The sequence below is a fragment of the Rhinatrema bivittatum genome, chromosome 10, assembly GCF_901001135.1.
Source record: "Rhinatrema bivittatum chromosome 10, aRhiBiv1.1, whole genome shotgun sequence".
Lineage (NCBI taxonomy): Eukaryota > Metazoa > Chordata > Amphibia > Gymnophiona > Rhinatrematidae > Rhinatrema > Rhinatrema bivittatum.
The window spans coordinates 80,231,046-80,245,167 of record NC_042624.1 but is presented as its reverse complement, the minus strand read 5'-3'; the positions used below and the strand labels follow the sequence as shown (position 1 = coordinate 80,245,167).

The following is a 14,122-nucleotide window of genomic DNA, read 5'->3' as shown; positions in this document are numbered from 1 at the left end:
GATTTTTCAACCTGCCCCCACAAGTCCTCTTCTTCGGTTACCACAGGATGGAGTCTGTGGCGGTCCTACTGGGCCTGTACATCGGCTTTTGAGGGATAGGGTCCATGGCAGCCCTACCAGGCCTTGTCTTTGACCACAATGGGATGGGGTCCATGGTAGCCCTGCTTCAGCCGCTACGGGATTGGGTCTACAGTGGCCGTGCTGGCCTCAGTCTTTGACGTTGTGGGATGGGGTCCGTGGCCCTGTTGAGCCTCAATCTTCAGTCGCTTTGGGATTGGTTCTGTAGTGGCCCCATTGGACTTCAGTCTTCGGTCACTGAGGGATGAGGTCTGCAGCCCCTCTGTCGGATTTCAGTCTTCAATTAAATAACCCTCCACCCACATCTTCTACATTGGCAAAAAACTTTCTGCATAGCCTTCATAAATTTGATAGAGAAGGCCTCCTGCTGAGAAGGGAGGGTGGACCTGACTCCAGAGTCCCCTCCTCCTCTGGAACTGGAGGGCCAAGAAGATCTGACTGAGCTCTATCTGAGCATTGATCCTGACTGTGCTGAAAATCTAAAATGGTGGAAGTTACCATCAAAACTTTGTGGTCAGCGATGGTGCTTGGCTGCTGCTCAGAAGACATTCCAAAAGCAACTATAGCTGAAGAAGAAGAATTCTAAGTGTGCAAGTGTAACCAGAAATACCTAAAATGCACTGGCCATCATACCTTCTGCAGCTATTGTCCTGGTCCAGCATATTCACCCTGCCTCCCAGGCCATGGGAAAAGCAGCTGAAAAAAATAACTACATTCCCTCCAGAGGTCACCCACGCCCTAACATTGCTGGGGATACCAACAACACTTCCCCCCAAAGCTTCTGAAGCTTTCTCTTGTGCCAGCCTGCCGAAAACTAGAAGCTTCTGAAAGTCCTCACTACTTGGGAATAGTGAAAAAGTCTCTCCATGGTAAGAAAAGAAACAAGTTGCCTGCAATTTTTTTTTAAGCAATACCTTTCTGCTGTTTCTCATTTACCTCCAGAGAAAGAGGACCAAGGTTTCAAAAGCATACAGGAGGAGGGAAAGAATATAAGGCAAAGGGAGAGAAATCCTACCAGAAGATTCCCCTGTGTCCTCCAGTTTCTGCTTAATCAGGGCCAGGAGGCATCAGGGAGCACTTAGGCCCTGCACAAGCAGAGAACCCCTGGAAGCTCGGCCACTGCCCACTCAACTGGAAAATAAAATTGCCCCAGGAGCCAAGGACCTTCCTAAAGTCAGGGCACACCATCCAGAGACTGAACAACCCTGGGATATAAACAAGTCCTATCTCAAACAGAGAGGGCCTGAGCCTATCCTGGGAGCCTAAGAATCCTGCTGCACCAGACCAATCTGCACCATCTGCTGGAGACAGAGGAATGGCAACTTACTGTGCATAAACCCACATGTCTGGATTAGTGTAACAGGATGATAAGGAATAAGTAGATAAATCCGGAAATTCCAGATTATGGGGTGGCATTGAGGCTGGTCAAGGATTGTTTATGGAAGCCACTCTCCCTGTATGAGCTGCATATTTTTGTCACTTGTTGAATACTGGGAAAATACTGTCAAAACAGATTTTTTGGAGCATGAAGTAAGTCCAAATTACTGAATATCTCTGTAATTATTCATTTGCATACTCCCCCCCCCCCCTCCCCACACACACCTTGAATTTAGAAGAACTGAACCCAATGTATATTTTTATCTTAAATGGTACATTAAAACATGAAAGGAAAAACAGGAACTAATAACATTTGCTGCAGGAAGGAAAATTGTTCTTTGCATACCCATGTTATTTTTTGTTGCAGCAGAATCCTGATATTGGTAACAAGTTTCTGATTTTCTAGGAATAGTTACATGCAATCCAAACTTTTTGGGCCCAATGTAAAAGACTGTGTATTTCTGCTGGATATCGAGTCCAACTTTTAAAGGAAAAAAAAGAATGACATAGAGGCTTATTAATGTACAAAATTCTCTAAGCTAGAAAATTTTTAAAACTTACTTGCTTTCAATATTTGAAAAATAAATACATGTAAACTTTTAAGTTTGATTTATATTTCAACTTTCAGCCTCTAAAAAACAAATTACATTCAGGTACTGTATGTATTTCCTTGTCCCCAGAAGGTTCACAATCTAAAGCCTAGATTCATCAAAATGCTATGTTTATCGCGCGAATAACACGTGCGATAAAGAAAAGGGGCACGTGTATTCAAATTGTTGGCCTGCCGCATCACACAGGTAAATATTGCATGCAGCATTGTGTAATCGCACATGACATTGCATCATCGCCCACCACGGTGCGTCATTGCGGCATGCAATATTTTTTTTCCTGTATAAATACAGGCTTCCTGCACTTTCCTCTGTGAGGGTGTGCCTGGTGAGAGAAGAGTTGGTGAGTAGATTAGTGGTAGTAGGAGCTTATAGATGCGATTTTCTGAGTGTGTTGTCTTGTCAATTGTGCTCAGCTGTTTTCCTTTACCTTGGACTTTTGTCATCTTTGTTGGAGTGAAAGTTTTTATTTGTCAGTGCAGTTTGTCAGTCTGTTTTTTGTGTGGAGATGGTGAGGAGGAGTGGAGAGGTGTTGAGGAGTGGAGGTGGTGATGAGGTGTGTGTGTGTGCGAGTGTGTTGCTGAGGAGATATGTGTATGAAGGAGGTGTGCTTGGACTTTGTGGAGAGGATGGAGTGTGAGAGGCATGGGGAGAGAGGAGAGAAGAGGTGTCAGGATAGGAGGGGGTGGGGGTACCACTTCCTCACCTCCGGAAGAGGAAGTGGTACCCCCTTCAGGCAGCCAGCCAGCACCATGTCCTCATCTAAGGGCCATAAAGTTCAGTACACAGGAGAACAACCTAGTGATAGCAGGGGTCCTGCAGAACTATCCTCAGCTGTTTGGCAATCGGGCGGCCAAGACATCCAAGGCTGCAAAGGGGCAGATATGGCACAACATGATGTAGTCCATCAGCAGGCAGAGTGGCATGTTAAGAAGTGGGGAGCAGGTCGCCCACAAATACAGGGACATTAAGGCCCAGCTCAATGCCAAGGTGGCAGTGAGAGCCAAATACCAACGCGTGACTGGAGGAGCGCCCTGTCCAAATCAGTTGATGCAGATGGAAGAGCAACTGATCGAGAGGCTAGGACCGGATGTGTTAGAGGGCGTGGCTCAGCAGCTGGGCACAATGTGAGCTGCAGCCGGTAAGTTCACCTCACCCATAAATGGGCAGGCTGCAAGGGGTGCACACATCATTTGGCATACGATACTCACTATGCAAAGAAACTAAGTGAACCTCTCATGTAAAAAAAAAAAAAAAAAAAGGACACTTGCTGGCATATGTACTTATGTCTTCTTTTTTGTTTCTTCTTTTTTGTTTTCTGCGTCAAGCTGCCAATCCCAGCCAGGAATGCCCAGGGCCTAAGCTGAGAAGTTCCTGGGCCCATCTGGGAAGCCCCAGGGACCAGCCAGGATGCCCCCAGGGGCAGCCGCCTCTCGCTGTACTAGAGAGGCCCTTACTGATGGATATGGAGTTGTAGTAACGCGAGGAGGAGGAGGAGGAGCAGCAGCAGCCACCACAGGATTCACAGCCATTGCTGTTGCTACAATAGCTGACCTCAAGAAGCCCCCTTCAAGTATCCCTCAATCTGTCCACATTCATGGAGAAGGGCGATCTGGAATGGCACCCTTCAGAACCACATGTACCACAAGCTAGCATCCCATGCCAGCATGTGCATCCACTTTCCCCAGGCCAGGTGAAGGACACCACACCACCAATGCCCATCTTGCACCCTCACACTCCAGAAGTGCCATCAGCCCCACTGTCAATGACATCGCCAACATCTACAACAATGTCAGCAGCACTGACACTGCCACCAGGACCGGCACCAGCAGCAAGCATGCCAGTTGCTGAACTGAGGCACTTGCGGAAAGAGCTAAGGCTACTCAGAAAGTCTGTAGACCAGCAGAACAGGATCCTGCAACAGAATATGGATGCCAACAGTCAAAATGTTAACACCCTTGCTGCCGCCATCAGCAATATGAATAATGTGTTGACACAAATACTGCACTGCATGCCAGAGCAGCCTTCCGAGTCCTCAGCTCCATCCCTTGAATCATCACCAAGAAGCAGTCCTGGACAGTCAAGTCGCCAGAGGGGTAGGACCCTTCCTCACTAAGTGGGAAGGCACCACATGGCAAGGGGCATTGAATCTGTAAAGAAAATGGCCAGTAAGGGCCAAAAAGACAAATTTTTAGACAAGACTGGGCTTGCTTCTTAACAGAGTTGCTGTGCTGTCTAGAATGAAGAAACTAGTTCTGTGTGTCCTCACTAAAGAGTTGCTATGCCATCTAGATGGAAGAAACCTGCTCTCTGTCTCCTCACTACAGAGTTGTGCCAATGCGCAGAATGCATGATGTTTTGTGAAGCATTTCAGGCAGCACACTAAGACGTCATTCTTGAGGCTGTGCCACTATTACAAGTTTGGTTAAGTAGCCTCCAATAACTTTCTTGCTGCTGCCTCTTACCATGCTGTCCCTTCTCCGCCTCTATGTTGCTGGATGTCATCTGAGCTCATCTCCTGCAAGTGGTGCCTCCATGCTACTGGTTCTGCTCCTGGGCCTCCTGCTTCCATGCTTCTGGGTCTTGTGCTGTTTCTGCTGCGTCAATGCTGCACTCTGTGCTCCTGCTCCTTCTGCCTTCATGCTGAACTATTTGGTCCTGCTGCTGCTGCCTTCATGCTTCTGGGTCTTGTGCTGCTCCTGCTGCCTTCATGCTGAACTTTGCTGCCTTGGCCCTTAGGCTGTCCCCTTTGAATGCACTCTTTCAACATGGACTGCCTGGGGCCTTTCATTTGACAGCACATAGTAGTGCTGCATGTAGCTGTTCTTAACACTACTACTATACCTTTTGGGGTGCCACTTCCTCTTTCTATGTTCTTAGTAGTAATCATGATTGTGCCTAAAGGATAAGATGCAATGCCTTTATATGTAATGATGCGATTTCAATATATGAATGAACAGGTGTACAGTGAATGTTCTGTTCATGAAATGTACTATGTTTTTTGCTATTAGCTATCTTGTCCTTACAGAATGTGATTACCTAAGACATTGCGTTTCTTTCAAACAGTGCACTACATGTGTTTGCTAATAAAGTGCTCACTGTTTGGAAAATTCTACTTTCTGGTTGCGCCCTTTCATTGTGTAGTTTTAGTGCTTATGGTACCAAAGGTTAAAGGTTTGCTCTCCACATGACCTTGCATGCTAAAATGGCCTGCCTCTTTCCAATTGTGCAGTTATCAAGCATGCCAGACCATATGAGCTATGGCATAATAATGAAAGCTGCGTGTATGTTGTCAAGGAAGACAGCCAGAAGTCAAGAAGAAACTCGTTACTGGGACCTTCATTATTGCCTCTTGTTGCCTTTTTCACATACCATACCCTTTGGTAACTCCTAATTACATGCGCCTGTGTGTGACGTGCTCAGTACCTTCATAGGCAACACATTAGATAGTGTGCATGTACAGATTGGGTGGTTAAAGGCTAACTTGGACTCATCATGACACAACTGTTTATTTTCTGCCCCCTTATTTCTGTCAGGAGTGCAAGGGTATGTGACCAGAAACATTTGTAGTTTACACTGTAAACCTAATACAATGTGTACTTGCTGAGTGTTGTTATGCATTGTCAGCTGCTGCATCACACGTAGAGATGAGTAGTCAGGGAGTACCATCTGCTCTACAATATCCATGGAAACCACCAGAGAGCCTAGAGGGATAGGGATGTTGCTGGTGCTGGGGACCAGGCTCACTCCCACAAAGTGGTCTCCACCCTGGTTTTTCCATGGCTTGGGATGACCTTATAGGTAGCATACAGATCCCAAGGCAGGCCACTAGTCTGTGGAAGTCTGCCTGGTCCACAGCACCAGCAGCACCCCTCTAAGTCCTGTGCTGTGCACCTGTGCAGATTGTGTATCACACCCTACTCACTCACTCCTCCTCCCTACTTGGCACACAGCAGCTGACATTGTGTTCCAAGAGTCACCAAGTACACAGCGTAGTGGAAGTCAAAGTTTGGAAACTGTAGAAGTTAAGCTTATACAGTATTTTGGAAATGGTGCCCCCTTCCTTTGTAGACAGATATAGGCACAGCACATCAATTTTTGAACATAGAAAGTATTGTCCTTCATATGGGCAAAAGATGGTAGGTCTAACTGTTCCACTGTATCCACAGCACAGACTGTTAAAAAATGAGGGCTGATGTGGCCACCTCTATGTCACTTGGGCATGATAATATGAGCAACGGAGAGGTGGCAAACGAGAACATTGAGAGCAAAAAAGGACTATGTAATAGGAGTTCCACAACACCTGTGGCACACAGCAAGCAAAGCAACAACAACCACACCCCCGCAGCCACACAAACCCATGCACTAGGTTTCTCAGTTCATGTAGCGTGTAAAGTAGCCTGATGCTATGTACTCATATGAATCGGCCCTATAGACATAGCATTACCTAGTCCTTTACACTGCCTGTTCCATATGTCACAGCATTCCGATATTCACTGGCCAGTTTCTTAACCAGCACTACCTCCTTTCATTCATTTGCAAGCCTCTGGGCCAGTGCTAGGTGTGGATAGGCAGCACACCCCATAATAACAGCACTATTCGGCCTACTCCAATTAGTTGTTGCTAAATTATCAGTGTGAGGGGGAGGTCACGCTCAGAACAACAGCCAAATGTTAAGTCTAACATTCAAGTTATATACTGGATGTGTCACTATGCCCACTGCACATCTCTGCCTCTCTGTGAACACTACAGATAAACTGTGAGTGTACTTGGGGAAAATGAACAGTACAAGGGGTTAGTTAGACCATTCTGAAGGCACTAAAAAATGAAATTTCAGACCTATTAGTAAAAATGTGTAACCTGTCATTAAAATCATCCTTTGTACCTGAAGATTGGAGGATAGCTAATGTAACCCCCATATTTAAAAAGGGCTCTAGGGGCGATCCGGGAAACTACAGACCGGTTAGCCTGACTTCAGTGCCAGGAAAAATAGTGGAAAGTATTCTAAACATCAAAATCACAGAACATATAGAAAATGGAACAGTCAGCATGGCTTTACCCAAGGCACGTCTTGCCTCACAAATCTACTTCACTTTTTTGAAGGAGTTAATAAACATGTGGATAAAGGTGAACCGGTAGATGTAGTGTACTTGGATTTTCAGAAGGCGTTTGACAAATTTCCTCATGAGAGGCTTCTAGGAAAAGTAAAAAGTCATGGGATAGGTGGCGATGTCCTTTCGTGGATTACAAACTGGCTAAAAGACAGGAAACAGACAGTAGGATTAAATGGAAAATTTTCTCAGTGGAAGGGTGTGGGTAGTGGAGTGCCTCAGGGATCTGTATTGGGACCCTTACTTTTCAATATATTTATAAATGATCTGGAAAGAAATACGACAAGTGAGGTAATCAAATTTGCAGATGATACAAAATTGTTCAAAGTGGTTAAATCACAAGCAGATTTTGATAAACTGCAGGAAGACCTTGTGAGGCTGAAAAATTGGGCATCAAAATGGCAGATGAAATTTAATGTGGACAAGTGCAAGGTGATGCATATAGGGAAAAATAACCCATGCTATAGTTACACAATGTTAGGTTCCATATTAGGTGCTACTACCCAAGAAAGAGATCTAGGTGTCATAGTGGATAACACATTGAAATCGTCGGTTCGGTGTGCTGCTGCAGTCAAAAAAGCAAACAGAATGTTGGGAATTATTAGAAAGGGAATGGTGAATAAAACGGAAAATGTCATAATGCCTTTGCATCGCTCGATGGTGAGACCGCACCTTGAATACCGTGTACAATTCTGGTCGCTGCATCTCAAAAAAGATATACTTGCGATGGAGAAGGTACAGAGAAGGGCGACCAAAATGATAAAGGGAATGGAACAGCTCCCCTATGAGGAAAGACTAAAGAGGTTAGGACTTTTCAGCTTGGAGAAGAGACGGCTGAGGGGGGATATGATAGAGGTGTTTAAAATCATGAGAGGTCTAGAACGGGTAGATGTGAATCAGTTTTTTACTCTTTTGGATAATAGAAACACTAGGGGGCACTCCATGAAGTTAGCATGTGGCACATTTAAAACTAATCGGAGAAAGTTCTTTTTCACTCAACGCACAATTAAACTCTGGAATTTGTTGCCAGAAGATGTGGTTAGTGCAGTTAGTATAGCTGTGTGTAAAATAGGATTGGATAAGTTCTTGGAGGAGAAGTCCATTACCTGCTATTAATTAAGTTGACTTAGATAATAACCACCGCTATTACTAGCAATGGTAACATGGAATAGACTTAGTTTTTGGGTACTTGCCAGGTTCTTATGGCCTGGATTGGCCACTGTTGGAAACAGGATGCTGGGCTTGATGGTCCCTTGGTCTGACCCAGTATGGCATGTTCTTATTCCTACCACTATGGTCCCTATGCATAGTGGTAGGAATAAGTGACCCAGTATGGCATGTTCTTATTCCTACCACTATGGTCCCTATGCAGGCCTGTCAGAGGCACACCTTCTCCAGAGGGCAAACAGTCGATCAATGCTGGTCCAAAGCTGTCTGTGCTCAATTTATGGAAACACACTGCCTGCTAAGGGGTATTGGATTGCAGAGCCAAGGGAGCACCCTCCGAATGCCACAGCATGCACACACATCCATAGAGCAAATCACAAACAGCATGTCAGTCACTGAGTCACACACTCATTTATGTTAGCAGTATGGACTGCATGTTCCAGTTCATGCCCCTACACATATGCAAGGCCCATGTTCCTGCAATGTTTGGCATTAAACAACATAGAGGTGTGTGTCAGCTTGCAGTAACTTTTAATGAGGCTGTGTGAGTCCTTATCCATACATTATCTATAGCTGCCCACATGAAAAACATCTGTCAGAGGCATATATCACCCCTAGTGTGGCATTCTGCCATGGACTCCTGAAGGGTTAGGTGGCACAAAATATGTGTCTGTCAAGCTAGCAGCACATAAAGGCCATCACCTATCATAGCAAGCACATGAGATCTGTGGGAGCAGCAGGCCTATAAATAAATTCTGCACTGTGTGGCATTTACTATGGAGGCAACTTGTAGGCTCATAACCAGTTCAGCTCAGCAGACTTGGACAACCCAGAATGTAATACACAGAGGACTACATGGATTGTGTAGGAACACACCTGGCCTGATTACAACTAACAATAGAAGTCTGTTACACCACTTACTGCTGAGGCTAGAGCACTGCAGCTGTTCAGCAATCCATAGATGTAGTCACACAAATGCATATCACCAACGGCATGCAACCATGAAAGCATGGAAATCTGTGCAGTGATTTTGGTAACGCAACTCTATGCAAAATATTTTGGGCAGGAGTGCTCAGCCAATGTGCTTTAACGTGGCTCAGATATCACAGCTGCAGTGTAACACATAGTAGGTATAGATTAAAGGTGAAGAATGTGGATATGTTCAGGGTACATACATATGTGCATACTGTAGCACCACTTGACTATCGGTGGCGCAGAACACACTATGACTTTGCAGCAACCTGATATCTCCCAATTAGAGTGAGGCTATGTGTGACAGGACAGTTAAAGGCAGGATGTTCACATACATGTAAACCCTTGGCCTGTATGATGTGATCGTTTGATGAGGATAGATGTGGCTGCGGTAAGACTGGTTATACACTATACAGTTACAGTGACATGTCAGAGGTCAGAGGAAATTATAAGTGAAGGCAGGACAGTATCAGATATAGAATCCTGCCTTCACTGAGCTGGACGTGCATTCTTCCATTGGGTACCCGAGAAGGCGACGTCACTTACTTGACATCATGACAGGCAAGGCCCTCAGCTTTTCCATATAAATATTTCTAAATAGCTTAGCTTTGTGTAGTAGGGTGCATGGGTATAGGGGTGCATGGAATGACAGAGGAATGCTACCTTGGAAGGAGCTGTGCACATACTCAAAACTGCACCAGGAAGCACATTAGTTTTCAGCAAGCCATAATGGAAGGTGAGATCCAACACCTATGTGATATGTGCAGTATTGTTGGCACTTAGCTCCTATTTTGTGGACACCTAAATCCTGTTCTGCTTTTGAAGTATGTACATGCTGCCATTTCATCACATTTCCCTACATTTTATTGAAACAAAACCAACACTCTTTATACCTGTAGGCATGCCAGTAAGACAAGGACTAGATGTATATGTGCTGCTAATTGGTATGCTGTTATGAATCCTAGTGTACACTGTCTCTTTAACTGCTGAGGCACTGTTGTGAGGTTGTTCTGGCCATGGCCATGTTACTGTAAGCATACCCACTACAGGGGTATAACTTCACCTTTAAGCACTTCATAATAAGTGTGTAATATTGGAAATCTGTCACTCAAACATTTAACTGTCTAACTCTTAGTTTCACATGAGGGTTTCACCTTCACTGCTCTTTGAGATTTACAGCATTTCTATAGCTGTAGCTCTCCAGGGTCAAGGAACATGTGGGGTGCCATCACACTTATGGCAGCATGTCATCCACATGTGAGTGCTAGAATGGGCTCTGCTGGTGAGGGCTTGCAGGCCACACCGTGCTAGGTAGGCCACTAAGTGTAATACCACACATTCCTCTTTTACTGTCACTATCAGGCAGAACACATAGTGGCAGCGACATGTTTTTCATGTAATGTTTACTTTCACAACTGTATTTCAAGAACAGTGTACTGGTGTTTTGTCAATATGGATCCAGAGTAGCCATACATGGTTTATGCAACACGGTAAACTACACATCCAAGCAGTGAGAGAAAGAAAAGGGCTAGCGAGGAGTGAAGCAGCTAGCAGGCTGCAGGTGGCTCTCCCCTGCAAGGGGAAATGGTAGGTGAGGAGTAGCCTAGTGGTTAGAGCAGCAGGCCATGAGCCAGGAGACCAGCATTCAAGTCCCACTCTTGCTCCTTGTGACCTTGGGCAAGTCACTTTACCCTCTATTGCCTTAGGTACACACTTAGATTATAAGCCCTCTGAGGACAGGAAAATACCTACAATGCCTGAATGTAATCCACTTTGAAGTGCTTAAAAAAAAAGTGCAAAAAGCAGAAAATACATAAATCAGGCAAAGTGTCTTTGTATAAGGTTTTGCCGAATCTGGCTGTCACTCAGCATGTCTCCTGGGCTCATGCAGGGAGACATGGGGGATCCTAGGGGAGATCTAGACGTAGGTCCATTTGTACTCCATGGAATAGAGCTAGATTATGGAATAGTCAGCACAGCAACACAAACTTTGCTGGAGCATACATTAAAGCTCTACCCATCTTGTCCAAACAGCAAAAATGACTTTTCAGAAGGTCAAAGGTGAATTCTATGATACAGCGGGTAGCACATAAGGCCTCGTTGAACCTTTTCTCTGCCGGCGTGTTAGGAATGGCAACAGGATTGAGAAGCCAGGGCCTGCAACCATACCCTGAATCTCCTGCGGCAATGACTGAAGAAACGCATGAATAATAGCATGGTCACTTGCAGATGTGAGTGGCAAACCACAGCATCTAGTACGACTGTATAAGGTAGCCTGTACCTTTGTTGAGCCTTAAAGGGTGATTAGCGTGGCCAAAATGACTTTCACATTGCTGTTGGCCACTAGATGTGCAGGCTAGCTGTAGGCATAAGGAGCTCATCTCTTCATGACTACTAAATCAGATGTGGCTATTGGAAGCATTGCATGACTGGCCCTCCCACCCTAGCAAAGTCTACTGCTGTGTAGCTGGCTACCAACCTTTAAGAGATATGTAAGAGGTGATACACCTGTGTTAGCAGCACAAGCCGTACCTCATGCTGTGCATGCAAAGGTCAGTGGCAGCTCTGTAGTCTGTCCTCCATAGAAACCCATTAGTGAGCCCACACATAGGGAATATGGCAGGCCACCACCATGATCAGGATACTGGTTGAGGTACCGGTGTGGCATGCTGTACAGAAATAATGTGCAACAATTTTTCTGATGTGTCAATAACGGGCCATACACAATGGTGCTGTGCCAATGGTGGGGACAGGTCAAGCTTCAGATTCACCATTGACATTGTAAGAGCTCCCAAGGGGAGGATAAGAATGGGGCCTTTTTGCTAATGTAGATGTACAAAGTGTATAGTGGTTCCTCACTCAGCAACCTTTAGCTCCCGTGCATTGTTTGCCTTTACTCATTTTGTCGGCCTGTGAAACATGGGGACCAAAAGACATGGTCTGGGCCAATGGCCTGCATTTGTCATTGCACAGGGCACTTGACACGCCACTGATCATGTTCTCCCGCACAGCCACCCCCCATTTAGGTGCCATTAGCCTCTAATGCATAGGAAGACATGTAATTGACAAAGAAAAGTGTGTCTTACCTATGAGCCAACCGTCACCATACAGGCTGACCTCAAAATTCTCAAATAGCCCCAATTGCCTAAGTGTAAAGGAATGATGTGTGGCTCCTGGGTACCTGGCCACCACATCCAGGATGCGCATTCCAGTGTCGCAGATCACTTGGACATTGAGGGAGTGGAAGAGCTTTCTGTTGCGGTACGTCTCCTTCCTCTGACGGGATGGAATGATGGCCACGTGAGTGCAGTTGATAGCTCCAACAACATTGGGAAAGTGTGCGAAGGCTTAGAAAGCTCACTTCAAGTCCATCATGTCTTTCTGGTCGCGAGGAAATTTTATGTAGCAATTAATTCAGTCAGTGACTGCTTCAAGGACCTGGTCGAGACAGCGTGAGAAAGTGGTTTGGGACATTCCCCCCATGACTCCTACTGTGGTTTAGAAGGAGACGCTTGCCGTGAAATTAAGGGTGGCCAAGAGTTTGGTGAGGCCAGAGTCAGCATGGGACCTTTGGGTGACTGGATGCAGATCCCCTCGGATGTGTTCATATAATTCCTGGATTGCCCAAGAGCTGAGGCGATACCTGGTAACCACAAAGTCCTCTAACATGCCCAGCAAGGAGGAGCGTGGAGGAAAGATAAGCTCCTGTATCTCCAGTGCTGTGGCCACCTGTGTGCCGGACACTGGAATGGGACCTGAGCCGGCAGCATCGGAGCCTCTGCCTGAGCTGCTGGTACTTCCCTCGGAGGTCTTGGAAGTGGCCTTGGCTGTTCAGGTTCTTCTTCTTCCTCATGTTGTCATCTGCGGCAAGCCTGGCAAGGTACTTGCCGGTACAAGTACACTTGACACAAACAAAATGGCTTTAGGACGGTTGACCTGGTAAAAACAGGCATTTTATTGGTCCAGGAAGGCCTGGTAGGTATGTTGGTAATGTTTGCAGTTTTTATCATATGTGATACACGCCACGATAATACCACAGTCCGCAATACTGGCTGTGATAAATACTTTTCGACTCATACCGCCAAGAAAAAGTTTCATTTCCCATGAAAAAAGCCTGCGATAACATACGATAGGTATCGCAGGCAGTGCTACCACCCCCTATTTTACATTTATCCTGCCCACACGCCATCCACTTTAATATTTTCAATTTGCATACACATTTTACAATGTGCTATTTATTGTGTGTGTTAGATAATGTTGTAACGCACGCGATAATGGCCTATCGCAAAATGATGAATGACCCTGTAAGTTTGTACCTGAGCCAATGGAGAATGAAGTGACTTCCCAAAGTCACAAGGAACGGTAGCAGGATTTGAATCCTGATTCAGATCCTGCTGCTGCATCTCCAACTGAAAAGGGTTTTACTACTCACTTACCATACTCAGAGCTAATCACATTTATGCTCAGCTCCTCAGACTTTATAGCTCTTTTTATGTCAACTTTTCTAGTCCAACTTCCATTTTTAAGCAAAGCAGAATCCCTACAAAAAATGAAAGCATTAATCAAAACTTCAGTAGTTAATATTTTTGACCTTTTTTATTCATGTCCTGCTTTCCAATTTCTAAAATGTCTTTAGCACAATTACTCAGTAACCAATATGACAAAGTTTACAAATTAAGATGCATCATGGGCTTTAATATTTAGCCTTTTCAAAAAGCTTAACAGGTCGAATTTCAAAAGATTTGACTAGCTAACTTCAGGAGTTAGCCAGTTAAAACCTCACCAGTTAAAATGGCCCCTTCTAACCAG

At 45.3% G+C, this 14,122-nt stretch overlaps 1 protein-coding gene across 1 annotated transcript in view; it reads right to left on the bottom strand.

Moving 5' to 3' along the window:
- Positions 1–1,006: 1,006 nt before the first annotated feature.
- The window catches only part of LOC115099806 (probable ATP-dependent DNA helicase HFM1), a 358,874-nt gene continuing 345,758 nt past the window's right edge, over positions 1,007–14,122 (bottom strand). The window contains exons 24-26 of the mRNA XM_029617655.1: positions 13,750–13,853; positions 1,802–1,936; positions 1,007–1,014 (exon numbers count right to left, since the gene is read on the bottom strand). Coding sequence (XP_029473515.1) covers positions 1,007–1,014; positions 1,802–1,936; positions 13,750–13,853 — 247 coding nt within the window. The remainder of the gene's footprint in view (positions 1,015–1,801; positions 1,937–13,749; positions 13,854–14,122) is intronic.